The sequence below is a fragment of the Pseudorca crassidens genome, chromosome 1 (genome assembly GCF_039906515.1).
Source record: "Pseudorca crassidens isolate mPseCra1 chromosome 1, mPseCra1.hap1, whole genome shotgun sequence".
NCBI classification, from domain to species: domain Eukaryota; kingdom Metazoa; phylum Chordata; class Mammalia; order Artiodactyla; family Delphinidae; genus Pseudorca; species Pseudorca crassidens.
In genome coordinates this window covers 152,803,353-152,820,495 of record NC_090296.1, presented here as the reverse complement: position 1 = coordinate 152,820,495, position 17,143 = coordinate 152,803,353, and the positions used below count along the sequence as shown (strand labels likewise).

The following is a 17,143-nucleotide window of genomic DNA, read 5'->3' as shown; positions in this document are numbered from 1 at the left end:
CCAATGAAATTAAACATTTTTTTCTTCCATGTTTTCTGTTTGTGGAAAACGTGAATTTTTTTTTCCAGAAACTTTCAAGGCACATATTAAATTAACAAAAACAGTGTAAAAAACTAACAGCTTCTCTAAGTATATAACTGATAGCTGCCTCTGTGGACCAGCTCCCCACAGAAAACAGTGTTCTTAGTTTATTGCTCTCAGACCTAACAGGTGGGTGTTTGTGTGTTGGCTCAATTGCCTAGAGCCAGAAAGGGAAAGACAATGTTTGGGGGAAATGTTTCCACAAATAACCAATTTTAAGATTTTGTGTCATTTTTATAATTTTAGGTTTTAGAAAATTCATGATAAAACACTCTCAATATATCTAATTACTAAATCTATTCCTTTCAGAACTAAAAAATTAATGTTTATTATATTTGAAAGCTTTCCAAAAATAGACTTTTCATGAAGGTATTAGAAAAATCAAAAGCAAATAAGGTAGGAAGACAGAAACAGTACACATGAAACCAAGCTTTACATTAAAAAAATATACTTCTATATGTGCCCCTAAGCAAAAAAGTATATATCCCTTTCAAATCTGTCTAGATGGCATCAACATTATCCTCATCGAAACATTTTTTACTAATATTTACTGAAGAAAACGCTTAGGAGTACCATTAAATTGTGCGTACATTAAAAGGGCTTTCCTTTGTTTTATTTTTCAGATTCAAGGTAATCTAGACAGAAAAAGCAGGCTCCAAGTTTTCTCCTAAAGAATCAGGAAGGAAAGTATCCATCCTACCAATGTAGTCCTTAATGTTAATAAAAACTGTGGAAGTGAATATTACTAAACTTCTGAAAATAAATTTCTATGGGTTATATTTAAATAACGTTCCAGATTTATAAAATAAAAAAAACTTACAATCTCATCGCCTGGCAACCAATATCCTTCCTGTTCGATACCAGCTTTTGAACCTTTGCAGCCCACTGTTAGCGTTTCCACAATAAGACCATCTTTCACAGCCAAGCTCAGCTGACGAGTGGTCTCTTTTGGATGCATACCGTGGACTCGAGACATGTACCTGAATACAGAGGAAAAACAAATTTAAAATCCCTTAGTACTAAAAAATAAAAATGAATAAAAATAAGAAAATAGAGGTGATTTCTCTTTTATTGTGACATACTTATCAGAGCCCTGCAGAAAGAGAGAAAAGCCAGTCCTCAATACTTAACTCTTTCAATTATCACGATATTTTAAACCTTAAGTCTACTTTGTATATTTAGAGGAATATTTCTTCAAAATAATCCCAAACTAGCATATATAAATCATTTAACAGATTTTAGTCAAACATCCCATTTAGTTCTAGCCTCTGTAGCAATTGCCACTAACCTCCACTCTACAGATCCTAAGTCTAGAATTTTATAATCTTCAAGATGTTAGAATATAAAGTACTTTTACTCAAAACTTAGGGAATGACACTAAAGGAAATACAGGAATTACACAAGTGGTTGTCAACATATAAAGAAAACAAGAATGAATGCTGTGATCAATAAGGCAAATATGTGATTTTTCGATTAAATATATTTTGAACTCGATCACTAAAGAATACAAGCTCTTCCTGATTTATAGTTACCTGGCATATTTTTTAATTAAAAAATTTTATTTCAAACACACCCTGTACCACAGAGAATAATATTGCAGAATCTCCTGTACCCAGCAATCATACTGAACTCATGGCATATTTGCTTCATATCATTTTGTTTTTTAAGGAAATAAAATGTTACAGCTACAGTTGAATTTGTGCCATTTTCCATTCCCCTCCAATCAAACCCCAACACCCTCTACCAGTAAACTAGGATATCCCGACACAAACACGTACTATGAGACAAACCAGGCTGGCCTCAGTCTCTCCAGAGAAACATTCTGTGCTGGAAGACAGAGCAGAAGTGCCCAAGTGTCTGCAAGAAAATTAAGTACGACACGAGGATTCTGTATCCAGTTAATCTGTCATTTAAGTATCAAAGCAGTCAAAACAAATCATTTTCAAAATGCAAGGGCTTCCCTGGTGGCGCAGTGGTTAAGAATCCTCCTGCCAACGCAGGAGACATGGGTTCAAGCCCTGGTCCGGGAAGATCCCACATACCGTGGAGCAACTAAGCCCGTGCGCCACAACTACTGAGCCTGCACTCTAGAGCCCGCGAGTCACAACTACTGAGCCCGTGTGCCACAACTACTGAAGCCCATAGGCCCTAGAGCCCGTGCTCTGTAACAAGAGAAGCCACCGCAATTAGAAGCCTGCGCACCACAACAAAGAGTAGCCCCCGCTCAACCGCAACTAGAGAAAGTTCATGCACAGCAACAAAGACCCAATGCAGCCAAAAATTAACATAATTAATTAATTAATTTTTTAAAAAACCTAAAAAAACAAAATGCAAGAACTTGGGACATCCCTGGCAGTCCAGTGGTTAAGACTCCACACTTCCAGTGCAGGGGTTGCGGGTTCGATCCCTGGTCGGGGAAATAAGATCCCATATGCTGCTCGGCGCAGCCCAAAAATTAAAAAAAAAAAAAAAAAAGCAAGAACTCATCCCTGAAGAAACTTCTAAACTCAGGGGATGAATTTCAAGCAAGACAAGGAGTAAACTGTGGCAGAGGGACTGCAGAGCCTTCTGTGTCTTCAGTTCATGGAAGAGAACTGTTTTCTGTTTAGGAGATAACCGCATTGGCAGAGAAAACAGCACTATTTAAAGTTAACTGGAGGGTAAGAAGGAAGTGACATGGGGAGTCGCAGCCCCACTGTAGTAGGAGAAGGGGCAGGAGAAGACAAGGTGGAGTCAGTCCACACAGACCGATTTGTCAACTTTACTGACTGTCAGTCAAGGGAGACAAATCATGCAGTAGAGGTATAAATATATTTTGATATATAAAGGTCAACACCAATGGAAATAATCAACTGAAGTTTGGAAAATGGGGAAGGGAAATGGGCAAAAGTGAAAATGTACTAATTTCCTCACTGTTCACAATAGGGAGCCAACAGAAATTCTCTTAGGAATTAAGCACACCACTGCATTTAAGTTTATAAAGGTACTCTTTGAACAAAAACACAAAATTTCTAAGTTATCTGAAGAAACTCATAAAAAACACATTATGTAGCAAGATAAAAACCAACAAAAGAAAGGCTATTAAACATGAGCGGACCAAAACCAAACAAGTTTGTCTTTCTAATATATCCAAATTGGCTAAACTCAACAATTAAAAGAAAAACACATATTGGATCACAAAACAAAAAATATACTATCTACAAGAGACACTTAAAGTGACTTAGACTGAAAAAGAATGGGCAAAGGCATATCATAAAAATGCAATCCAAATGAAACAGGGATCAATACTGCAATGGATAGGATTTGGAAATCAGGGCAAAAATCATTTTTAAAAAAGACAAATAGGGCATAGGTAGTTATAAAACAAAAACTATAAGAAAGAAAGGAAATATGGACAGGAATACAGAATTATGAGACTTTAATTCACTTTTCTCAGTCCACAAAAACATCTACTGAACAAAATTAAGTATGGATACAGAAGACCTAATTCGTAAGACAGATCTAATTGATTTCATTCTGAAATCCAAAACAAACTTGTCAATAGGTCCAAGAAAGATTCATTAAAATTGAGCATGAAGTCAGCCATAAAAATGACCTTGGGACCTCCCTGGTGGCACAGTGGTTAAGAATCCGCCTGCCAATGCAGGGGACACCGGTTCGATCCCTGGTCCAGGAAGATCCCACATGCCGTGGAGCAACTAAACCTATGTGCCACAACTACTGAGCCCGCGAGCCACAACTACTGAGCCCACGCACCTAGAGCCCGTGCTCCACAACAAGAGAAGCCACCACAATGAGAAGCCTGCGCACTGCAACGAAGAGTAGCCCCTGCTCGCTGCAACTAGAGAAAGTCTGCACGCAGCAGCAAAGACCCAACACAGCCAAAAAAAATGACCTTAATAGATTCTGAAAGTGATATAGACATTTCCTAGTTGCAGTGAACTTAAACCAGACATTAATAATGAAACTAGAAAACTCTCATAAACTACTGATTCAGAAGGTTATCTGAAAACTGCAAAAAATCTAAAAAAATCATTAAAAAGCTAAAGCAGTGCTAGTGGAAAAAAAACAAAAATTGTAGAATATTAATCCAAGAGCTCCTTCTCAGTGAAAAATAAAATGAAGACATCATTAGCTAATCTAATCAAGAATGAAGACACAAAGCACAAAAACATACAAACTAAGAAATGTCTACAGAGACAAAGCCATATATAAAAGGGAAATTAAAACAGTCATAAGCAACTACTTTGTTCATTTCTGTACGAAGATATAATCACTACAATATTCTAGGAAAATATAAATGATCAAAAGTTGACCACAGAAAAAAAAAGAATACTTAAAAAGGCCAATGTTTCCAAAGAAATAAACAGAGGAAGTTGGCAAATAACCTGTCCAGAAAAACACCAGGTAGGGACATATTCACAAGGTAATTCTATCAGACTTTTAGTGACCAGGTAACTCCAATGCAATTTAGAGTCTTCCAGAACATAATAAAGAAGGAAAGCAAGCAATCTAACATAATAATGGTAACAAAACCCCATAAAAATTGCATAGAAAAAGAAAACTAGTGTCCCATAGGAATACTGGTATTAAAAAATCCTAAATAAAATATTTGAATATACAGTCTAATATTAAATATTAACATAAATTAATGTTAATATATTAATACATTCAAATATCAAAAGAATGTACCATAACTGGGTATTTAATTCCAGGATTTCTAGGAAGATTTATTATTAAGAAATCTAGAAATATAATTCATCCCATTAATAGATCGAAAGTGAAAAAGCACAGAATTTCTAAACATGTTGAAAATCAGTAAAATTCAACATCTAGCCCCTAACAAAATGGGAATGAATAAGCACTTCCTTAACCTGATCAGGCATATTCAAAAATGTCTTTGGGGCTTCCCTGCTGGCACAGTGGTTGAGAGTCCGCCTGCCGATGCAGCGACACGGTTTCGTGCCCCAGTTCAGGAAGATCCCACGTGCCGCGTAGAGGCAGGGCCCGTGAGCCATGGCTGCTGAGCCTGCGCGTCTGGAGCCTGTGCTCCGCAACGGGAGACACCACAACAGTGAGAGGCCCGCGTACCGCAAAAAGAAAACAAAAACAAAACAAACAAAAAAAAAAGTCTTTGACACTCTGCCAAAGGTAATAACCAACATAGCTGAAATAGAGAAAGAAATGGGGTATAAAGTTGGTAAGGAGTTAAAATGATCATTATTTGCATAATACATACCTATAAAACCCAAGAAAATCAGCTAGTGTGCTATTTTAAATCAAAGAATTTAATCAATTATTTGTTTGGGTACAAACTAATATACTAAACTTAATAGCATTCATATACACATACATAACAAAAAAATTTAGGAGATTTAAAAAAAGACAAGACCCCAATTATTTACTACAGCAATAAGAAAAATAAAATACTTAGTAATAGAAGAAAGGACAAGAACTATACGAAGAAATTTTTGAAAAGCTACTGATATAAAAAAAGAGCAAATGGAAAGACATGCTCGATATTTAGATGAAAGACAACAAAATCCAAATTGCCTCTAAGATAATTTAACTGAACACCACCACAAACTAGGCAAGTTGATTCTAAAGTTCTGTAGAGGATTAAACAAGAATTTCTCAGCAATTCTGCTTCTAGATATTCATCCTATAGACATAGTCAGACACGTGTGAAATAATACCCAAGGGAGGAAATTCATTTTAGCATTTTTGACAGCAAGAAGAGATGAGAAACATCTAAACATACATCTTAGGGGCCTGGCTAATTTATAATATAACATGCCAAGGATTATTATATAATCATTAAAAGAAATGAAGCAGTATTACAGACATTAAGATGACATAAGTTCTAAGATATATTGTGTTTAAAAAATCATGGTATAAAGGATAATATCCAAAATATATAAAGAATTCATACATGGGGCTTCCCTGGTGGCGCAGTGGTTGGGAGTCCGCCTGCCGATGTGGGGGACACAGGTTTGTGCCCCGGTCTGGAAGGATCCCACATGCCGCGGAGCGGCTGGGCCCGTGAGCTATGGCCGCTGGGCCTGCACGTCCAGAGCCTGTGCTCCGCAGCGGGAGAGGCCACAACAGTGAGAGGCCCGCGTACCGCAAAAAAAAAAAAAAGAATTCATACAATTCAATAGCAAAAAACAACCCAACTAAAAGCCAGGCAGAGGACCTGAATAGACACTCCAAAGAAGACATACAGATGGCCAAAAGGTATATGAAAAGATGCTCAACATCACTAATCATCAGGGAAATGCAAATCAAAAATCACAATGAGATATCACTTCACACCTGTTAGAATGGCCATCATCAAAAAGACAAGAGATAACAAGTGTTGGTGAGGATGTAGAGAAAAGGGAACCTTTGTACAGTGTCAGTGGGAATGTAAATTGCTTTAGCCACTATGGCAAAGAAATAGAGGAGGTTCCTCAAAAAATTTTAAATAGAACTACCATATGATCCAGCAATTCTATTTCTGGGTATTTATCTGAAGATAATGAAAACACATCTGCACCCCCATGTTCTCTGAAGCATTATTTACAATAGCCAAGATATTTACAAGAGACAAGACATGGAAACAACCTAAGTGTCCATGGACAGACGAATGAATAAAGAAAATGTGAGATACAGATATATAATGGAATACTAGCCACAAAAAAGGAAATAAATCTTGCCTTTCGTGACAACATAGATGGATCTTGAAGGCATCATGCTAAGTGAAATAAGTCAGACATGTAAAGACAAATACCATATGATCTCACTTATATGTGAAACAAACCAAAAAAAAAAAAAAGCTCATTTGATACAGAGAACAGACTGGTGGTTGCCAGAGGTGGGGAGTGGGGAGGGGAGTGGGCAAAACAGGTGACCATGGTCAAAATGTACAAACTTCCAGTTATTAGACAAATAACTCATGGAGATATAGTGTACATCATGGTGACTATAATTAATACTACTGTACTGCATATTTGAAAGTTGCTAAGAGAATAGATCTTAAAATTCCTCATCACAAGAAAAAAGTTTTTTGTAACTGTGTGGTGATGGATGTTAACTAGACTTATGGTGATCATTTTGCAATACATACAAATATTGAATCATTATCTTGTATACCTAAAACTAATACAATGTTATTTGTCACTTATACCTCAATTTTAAAAAAAGTCAGTGAAAAAAAATCATGGTATAAAATGGTACAATTTCTCAAAAACATTATATAATTATCTCTGTATAAGAGTTCTAGAGGTATATTCCAGGAACTGTAAAAGACATTACTTCCGGGGCTTCCCTGGTGGCGTAGTGGTTGAGAGTCCGCCTGCCGATGCAGGGGACACGGGTTCGTGCCCTGGTCCGGGAGGATCCCACATGCCGCGGAGCGGCTGGGCCCGTGAGCCATGGCCGCTGAGCCTGCGCGTCCGGAGCCTGTGCTCCGCAACGGGAGAAGCCACAACAGTGAGAGGCCCGCATACCGCAAAAAAAAAAAAAAAAAAAAAAAAAAAGACATTACTTCCAAGAACATTGGTTCAGCAGGCAGGGGTAGGAGGAAGACTTTTCTTTTTTTAAACAGTACTCCCTTTTGATTTTTGTTCATGTACCTATTGGCTAAAGACTATTTTTACGAAAAAGTAGCCACCATCTACCATCCATCCAAATGTACGAAAGCTCCCTGGTCCCACACAAGCTTGCCAATCTTAGGCAGGTCCCCTCCTTCCTTTCTAAATTCATCTTAGCTCTCTGTCCTTTATTCATCCATAGTAATTTTAAAGTCAATCGGCAAGATCCATGAAAAACACTGCTGTGATTTAGATTAGAGGAGAATAAATACCATTACAATATTAAGTAATGTTAACTTTCACTGATGAACTTTGCATAATTGTTAATTTATTTATAACTTTTTCTATGTCCTTAATAAGGTCTTATAATTTTTCCCCATAAAACTCTTGCACATCTTTTGGGTTTTTCCTAGGTACTGCATGTTTTTTGTTTCTTTTGAAAAGAGGGTTTTATTTAATATTTTCTGGTCGGTGGTTGCTGGTACACCAAGGTTGGGAAACCCTGCTAAACCCGTATTAGTTTTAGGTTTGTCTAAGTACGTCTACTAAACTTGTCTTTTCTTATTGTGCTAATTAGGACTTCCAGTACAATGTACCCTTAGGTAGTATTAATATGGATATTCTTGTTTCAGATCTTACAAAGGATTCATATAACAGTTCATCATTAAACACACTTGCTGAAGGTTACTATTAGATATATTTTATCAATATAAAGTGACAAATATAAATATGATGCTTGCTAAAGGATACTGGTAGCTTTTATTAAGAAAATTCCTTTCCAGTCCCAGTTTGCTGTTTTGTTTTAACAAGAAACGCATTATACTTTATTATTCCTTGATACATTTTAATCCACTGAATTTCACCACACAAATGGGTCTTCTTAGCCACTGTGCACTCAAACAGTAGAGCATGGATGAAGGCACAATAGAAGAGAACTTTCCTTTCTCTTAGTGACAGCATGTTGGGCTCGACTTCCTTAGTTCAGAGCAATGCCTAAACTTGAGGAATTCCTTACTTTTTTCTCACCTGTTTTTCTCAAAAAGTAGAACAGAACCAGAGTGCTGCAGATGTTACACAAATGAGGAGTAACGTCATCTTACTCAGTATTATAGGCTAAGCATACTGGATAAGCCTTAAGACTATCCAAGGTAATTATAAATATATTCTGAAGGACTGAGTGACTCAAACAATACCTTAAATATAACAAAGGGTCCCAACCCATTCTTCCTTTTCTTAGATCATCAAGTACTCAGGAAGGTTTAGTTCCTGTGAAAATACTTATGCTAATAATTCAGGTTAAGGCCACTCCAGGTCTCTCATTTTCTTAAATGCTACATATCCATCACAAGGGCTGATCTTCAAATAAAGAGACAAAAATAGCAGTTTGGGTTTGAGATGCATTTACAAAGGCCATCTAGTCTCCTATTTTAATTTCACTTAGTATAAATCATGAAATAGTATGTAAATGTCCACAATTTAAATATTATAGTCAATTTCTCTGAACTTTTTCAACAGCTTTTTAATTTTCTCCCATCCTATCCATTTTCTTTCCAATAACTTCCCTCCCAACGTCTCTCCTAGGATGCTACTTTCCAACAGGTGTTGAGCACTGGTGTGTCCAAGCAAAAGGCTGCAGAACCCAGGGTTATTTCATCTCCCCTGAGATAATTCTGCATGTTCCAAGACAAAAAAATATGGTTGACGGTAACAGCCATTGCTAATTTAACATTTTTACAAAAGTAAGAAGTCTTATGAATCATAATTTCCTAAAATTAATTATCTATCTTTAACCCTTCTAATGATTCAATCTCAGAAACATGTCATGCAGTTTGAAATGAGTATATTGAGAGATGGGCACACTAATGAAAACAATATAACTATGATCATATCCTGCAGAAGAAGGAACCACCAAAAAATGCACTGGTATATTTTCTGTTAATTAAAAAATACAAGGAACGCCTTGTATTGTCCTCCTGCCCCTTACCTCAGGGGTCCCCAACCCCCAGGCCAAGGCCTGTTAGGGACCGGGCCGCACAGCAGGAGGTGAGCTGCAGGCAAGTGAGCGAAGAAGCTTCATCTGCCGCTCTCCATCGCTCCCCATCGCTTCCCACCACTCCCCATCGCTCCCCATCCCTCCCCACCACTCCCCATCGCTCCCATTACTGCCTGAACCACCTCCCCACAACCCCCGCTCCGTGGAAAAATTGTCTTTCACAAAACCAGTCCCTGGTGCCAAAAAGTTTGGGGACCACTGCCTTACTTACACCTTCACACTATCATGAAGGCTAGAGGCCTTCGTTTTGATGGCAATATAGCAAATTTATTTTAAGTGTACTCTGGATGATCTGGATAAAATCAGTACTGCCCCATAATTTCAGTACCTAACGGCTCCCAACTGGCCTCACTGAACTGGCTCAGGGGCTGAAAAAAGACTCAACTGAAAACATCACATTTGAGATAAAATTTTAAGTGAAGATTGATCTAATCTCATGATGTTAACGGACATTCTGAGTATAAAAGCTATGGACATAACAGAGGAGAAGATCCAAAATATCTGACTAGATAAGAAATGTGAAATTTCTCCATGACATAAACATCACAAATCCTTTTTTTTTCCCCTAGCCTCTGGAGCAACCACCACTGACTTCCATTCTGCAAATGAAAAGCAAACAGGGGCTTCCCTGGTGGCGCAGTGGTTGGGAGTCCGCCTGCCAATGCAGGGGACACGGGTTCGAGCCGTGGTCCAGGAAGATCCCACATGCCACGGAGCAACTAAGCCCGTGCGCCGCAGCTGCTGAGCTGCACTCTAGAGCCCACGAACTACAACTACTGAAGCCCATGCACCTAGAGCCTAAGCTCCGCAGCAGGAGAGGCCACCACAATGAGAAGCCCGCGCACTGCAACGAGGAGTGGCCCCCGCTCACCACAACTAGAGAAAAGCCCGCGCGCAGCAACGAGGACCCAACTCAGCCATAAATAAATAAATATTTTAAAAAAGAAAAGCAAACAATAAAATGGAATATTTTATTACAAATAAGACAAAGAGCCTGTATTCTTAAAATGCAAAACTATAACAGTAAGAAAACTATTTCACCTGTCAAGTGAGCAAGATACTTAAAATTATTCTCAGAGCTGGTAAAGATGCATTAAGACAGCCAACTCTCAACACAGCTTTGCTAAAAACACCGTCTGGAAAGCACTTTCTCACAACACCTTATAGATGGCCCTATCATTGGACTCAGTAATTCTACTTCTATAGAAACAATCTGTATGAGATACGGGATTTATGTAAAAAAATGTTCCTCACACCTGAAATTTTATAGGGAAAAAAAGGATCCAAGTGTCCATAACAGTAAAATAAATTATGGATATAAAATAAGTTACATATTCACCCAATAGAGCAAAATGCACCTATAAAGTTATTGTTTTAAAAAACACAACAGTGTGAGAAAATGTTCATGGTATAATATTAAAGATATAAATGGACAAGATTTTAAAATATATACATGTATATACATATAGGAGAGAGAGTTATACTACTGTAATGGTTGATTAGGTTACTCAGATCAATGCTCATTTCTCTTTTCTTCACCCTTCCCGTCCCCTTCTGATACATACTACCTTACTCTATTTACGCTACTTAATTCTTTCTCTAATTGTCCCCAAAATATTTTTGGAACAAATGAAGTTCTAGCTGTTTATATTTATTTGATACACATATGAATATAATATATATACACAAATTAAAAACCATCCACCATCCATCCTTTTTTATGGCCCCAGTTACAGGTATTCTACTCTTAGGTATTTATCCAAACATACATCATCTACACCAGTACACAAAAACACGTTGTAGCTTTTATCATAATCCCGAATGCCCCTCAGCAGGTGACTGGATTTTAAAAACTGTAGCATAGGTACTTCCCTGGCAGTCCAGACTCCACGCTTCCACTGCAGGGGGCGTGGGTTCAAACCCTGGTCCGGGAACTAAGGTCCCACATGCCATGTGGTGTGACCAAAAAGTAAAACAAATGAACAAAAAAACCCTGTGGTATATCCATATAATGGACTACTACTTAGCAATAAAAAAGGAGTAAACTATCAATATACGTAGCACATGAATCTCAAAACATGCTGACCAGGAGAAGCTAATCATGAAAAAGAAGATACTATATGATTCCATTTATATAAAATTCTAGAACAAGCAAAGATAATCAGTCACTGTGACAAAAGCCAATCACTACTGCCTGGGGCTGAGGAACAGGTGAACTGACTACAAAGGACTACAAGGGAACTTCTGGGGGTGATGACAACTTTCTATATCTTTTTTTTTTTTTTTTGGCGGTACACGGGCCTCTCACTGTTGTGGCCTCTCCCGTTGCGGAGCACAGGCTCTGGACGCGCAGGCTCAGCAGCCATGGCTCACGGGCCTAGCTGCTCCGCGGCATGTAGGATCTTCCCGGACCGGGGCACGAACCCGTGTCCCCTGCATCGGCAGGCGGACTCTCAACCACTGCGCCACTAGGGAAGCCCAACTTTCTATATCTTGATTAAGACGGTGGTTACACAGGGGCATTAATTTGCAGATGAAGAAAGGAAACTGACTTCCCTGAGAAAACACAGCTAGTTAATAGGAGAGCTGATAACAGAAACAGTCTAATTCTAGTAGAGATTTCAAGCTTTCTGTAGCAAGGACAACTGGCTACAGGAAAAGAGCGGACATGCACCCAACATTCACAAGTAAGGTGAAGGCTGCTGAGTGAATGTCATGTGCCAGTCACTATCTTTTGGTGCTTGGCATATACCAATACACAAAACAGAAAAAGATCCGTACCTATAAAGCTTACTTATTGGTGGGAGGAGGTTGCAGGGGCCGAGGGCAAACAAAAAATGGCACGACTAAATATTTAAGAGTAAACTATATGTTGTGCTAAGGGTCCCTAAAACATCTCCAAGAGTTACTGACTCTAAAGTTCGAATTCTAAAGAAGCAGGCAGACTCACTATAGAGAGAAAAATAAAATTGGATCCTTTTCTACCACCGCATAAAAAGAGAACTACAGATAAAGACCTAATTCTTGTGGTCTAATTAAGAAGGATTCCTTAAATAAAATTTCAAAAGCACAAAACATTAGGCAAAAAATATTGAATTTGATCATATTAAAATCTAAAATTTCTGTTCAACAAAGAACACTTTGGGAAAGGTTAGTAAACAGATTAACAGAATAAGAAAAAATATTTACAAAGCATAAAGTGTATAGGAGAATTAACAGAAAGAGCTTCTACAAACCAACAGAAAAAGACAACCCCAGTGGGAAAATGGGCAAAGTATAAAAACAGACATCCACAGAAAAGAAAGGCCAAAACCTTCTAAGAACACCAAGAACTGGTGCTCTCATTAATAAAGACAGAAATGTAAATTAAAATATCTGAGTGACAAAATTTATGCTGGACGTCAAGTATATGCAGACGCTTGCAGAAACTGTGTCCTTGTGCACTAATGAACATGTAGATGGGCATCCTCTCGAGAGCTTGGTCAAATTAAGTGGATGCATTTCCTATAGTCAAAATGTTCCCGAATACACACATCAACAAATTACTCATGCGGGTCAAAATTAAACTGTTACTTGTAGCTGTGAAGAGTTGGAGCAATGCATGGTTATTTGCAAGGTGGAGGGAAAATGGAGACAACCTGAGCATCCATCATAAGGAAATAATTCAAAGCATGAGGAGACTAGTGAAAAAACTGAAAACACCCAAGTTATCCAACCAATGGCAGCATGATGATAATATGTACCCACAGGGTCGTAATAAAAGCTGAACAAGGTAATGAATGTAAAGCGATCAGTCCAGTGCCCAGCACTAACCCACTCTACACCAATGGTTCCTGTACCAACCACTGTTATCCTCTAAGCTTTCACCTTCATTACTTATATTACTGAATATTAAAACACGAGTTGTTATAAGAATTTAATAAATGACATATGGAGGCAATACAAAAGTAAAGGGGAAAAAGCATGGCCTCTTAAGTCACCAGGTCTCAGTTCCAATACCAGCTTTACCACTTACTAGCTACATAACCCTGAACAAGTGATTTAACCTCTCTGCATCCCAGTGGGCATATCCTTAAGTAAAATTAATAGTGTCAACCCATGCAGTTGATTTGAAGGTAAGATAATGTAATGTAACCTTACAATAAATGTTTATCTTACTATTCATCCCTCCTCCCTCCCAAAACAGCACGGAACAGTCTCACCAGATGGAATATTGTACAACCATTACTAATAATAATTTATGGTAACCATATAACAAGGAAAAAGGCTAAATAATGTTGAGAAAATAATAAGCATGTGAAAAATGACCAGAAAGAAATACATCAAAATGGGATTGGAGTAGAGAAATTACAGGTGATTATTTTTCTGCTTTTTATTTTTCTGCAAGTATCCTACAATATGGTTATGTTACTTTTAGAAGTTTAAAAAAAATTTAACAGTAATGCTCTGCCACTAGGTGCTTTATAGACACAAGGATGGATCAAACTATGTAAATCAACAAACGTTAACAAAGCACGTTAACAGAATGAAAGATAAAAAATCCTATGATGACCTCAATAGATGCAGATAAGGCATTTGACAACACTCAACACCTCTTCATGATAAAAAACACTCAACAAATGGGATACAGAAGGAAACTACTACACCATAATAAAAGCCATATATGAAAAAACCCCAGCAACCATCATACTCAATGGTGAAAGACTGAAAGCTTTTCCTCTAAGATCAGGAACAAGACAAGGATGCCCGCTTTCACCACTTCTAGTCAACGTAGTACTGGAAGTTCTAGCCAGAGAAATTTGACAAGAAAAAGATATAAAAGGAATCTAAATTGGAAAAGAAAAAGTAAAATGAGCACAGTATTTGACATTATCTGAAAAGGAAATTATTACAATAATTCCATTTACAACAGCATCAAAAAGAATAAAATACTTAGGAATTAAATTAACCAATGAGGTGAAAGACTTATAATACAGTGAAAACTAAAAAACACTGCTGAAAGAAATTAAAGACATAAATACAGCTGACCCTTGAACATCATGGGGGTTGGGTGCACCTACATCCATACAGTCAAAAATCCATGTATATCCTTACAGTCAGCCCTCCATATCGATGGTTCCACATCCATGGAGTCAACCAACTACAACCAACTACAGATCATGTAGTACTGTAGTACATATTTACTTTTTAAATGTCTGTGTATAAGTGGACCCGCACAGTTCAAACCTTTGTTGTTCAAGGGTCAACTGTAAATGGAAACACATCCCATGTTTGTGGATTGGAAGAACTAATATTATTAAAATGTCAATATTACCGAAAGCAATCTATAGATTCAATGCAATTCCTATCAAAATCCCAATGACTTTTTTTCAGATATACAAAAACCAATCAGAAAATTCATATGGAATCTCAATGGACCCCAAATAGCCAAAACAATCTTGAAAGAAGAAGAAAAAATTGAAGGACTCATACTTCCTGATTTCAAAATCTACTTCAAAGCTACAGTAATCCAAACAGTGTGGTACTGGCATAAAGACAGACATACAGACAATGGAATAAGATAGCCCAGAAATAAAATCCTTGCATATACCGCCAAAGGATTTTTGACAAGGGTGCCAAGACTACTCAGTGGGGAACACTCTTTTCAACAAATGGTGCTGTAAAAACTGGACATCAAAATGCAAAAGAATGATGTCAGACTTTCACCTAACAGAATATACAGAAATAAACTCAAAATGGATAAAAGACCTAAATGTAAGATCAAAAACAATAAAACTCTTGGAAGAAAACTTAGGACAAAAGCTTCACAACACTGGATTTGGTGATGATCTCTTGGATATGACATCGAAGGCACAGGCAACAAAAGAAAATATAGTCAAATTGGACTTCATGAAAATTTTAAAATTTTGTACCTCAAGAGACACTACCCACAGAGTTAAAAGGCAACCCACAAAAAGGAGAAAATATTCAAAAATCATATATCTGATGAGAAATTATTATCCAGAACATACAGAGAACTCCTAAAACTCAACAACATATAAACCTGATTCAAAAACAGGCAAAGGACCTGAACAGACATTTCTCCAAAGAAGATGTTTAAAGGACCAATAAACACATGAAAAAATGCTCAACATCACTCATCATTAGGGCAATGTAAATCAAAACACAACAAGACTACTTAATGCACTGTGGTAAATGGGAAGGAAATCCAAAAAAGAGGGATATATGTATGTGTATGTATGTGTATAGATGATTCATTTTGCTGCACAGTAGAAACACAACATTGTAAAGCAACTATACTCCAATTAAAAACAAAACAAAACAAAACAGGAGATACCATTCACACCCATCAGGATGGCTACTATCAAAACAGAAAATTATAAGTGTTGACTAGGTCACAGAAAATTTGGAACTCTTGTGCACTGTTGGTGGGAATGTAAAATGGTACAGCTGCTGTGTAAAACAGTATGGTAGCTCCTCACAAAATTAAAAATAGAATCATCATATGATCCAGCAATTCTACTTCTGGGTACATACCCAAAAGAACTGAAAGCAGAGTCTCAAAGAGGTATATGTACACCATGTTCATAGCAGCACTGTTCACAATAGCTAAAACGTGGAAGTAACCCAAGTGTTCAATGATGGGTGAATGGATAAACATAAGGTGGTCTATATATACAATGGAATATTATTCATCCTTAAAAAAGAAAATTCTGCAATATGCTACAACATGGATGAACATGACGACATTATATTAAATGAAATAAGCCAGTCAGAAGAAGACTAATACTGTGTGATTCCACTTATATAAGGTACTTCGAGTAGTCATAGTCATAGGAACAGAAAGTAGAATAGTGGCTGCTAGGGTCTGGGGGGAAGGAGGAGTTACTGTTTAATAGGTAATGAGTTTCAGTTTTGCAAGATGAAAAGAGCTATGGAGATGGGTGGTGGTGACAGCAGCACAACCATGTGAGTGTATTTCATACCACTGAACTGCATACTTAAAAATGGTTAAGATGGTATGTTTTATGTTCTGTATACTTTACCACAATAAAAAAAATTAGAAGTAATAATAATGATCTGCTACTAGGTGCTTTATAGATGGATAGGTATATAACAAATATTTTAAGATTGCATTGAACAAAAAAGTAATAAACTTCAAACCTAAACAGCATCATCAATGAATTTATTTTTAAAATTAGATTATACTCTGAAGAACTAGGTTCTCCCTAATTCTAACATTTAACCTGTGACAAATAATTTACTCATACAGCCTCATATTCTTTACCCATAAAGTGGGGCTAAAATGAACGCCAGAGTTGCTGTTAGGCTGAAATGAGATAATATGGAAACACCGAGTAGACGACAATGTTTTTAAAACTTCAAAGTTTGCAAGGATACAAATATAAATTCATTAAATATCAAAAGGAAACAT

At 37.2% G+C, this 17,143-nt stretch overlaps 1 protein-coding gene across 19 annotated transcripts in view; it reads right to left on the bottom strand.

Moving 5' to 3' along the window:
• ZMYND11 (zinc finger MYND-type containing 11) overlaps positions 1-17,143 on the bottom strand; it is a 137,013-nt gene that overhangs the window by 53,910 nt on the left and 65,960 nt on the right. For 18 of the 19 annotated variants that reach the window (XM_067699606.1, XM_067699581.1, XM_067699696.1 and 15 more), the window contains exon 3: positions 902-1,061. The exons of the other annotated variant lie outside the window; for it this stretch is intronic. In XM_067699606.1, the coding sequence (XP_067555707.1) occupies positions 902-1,061 (160 nt within the window). The remainder of the gene's footprint in view (positions 1-901; positions 1,062-17,143) is intronic. 19 annotated transcript variants of the gene reach the window in all.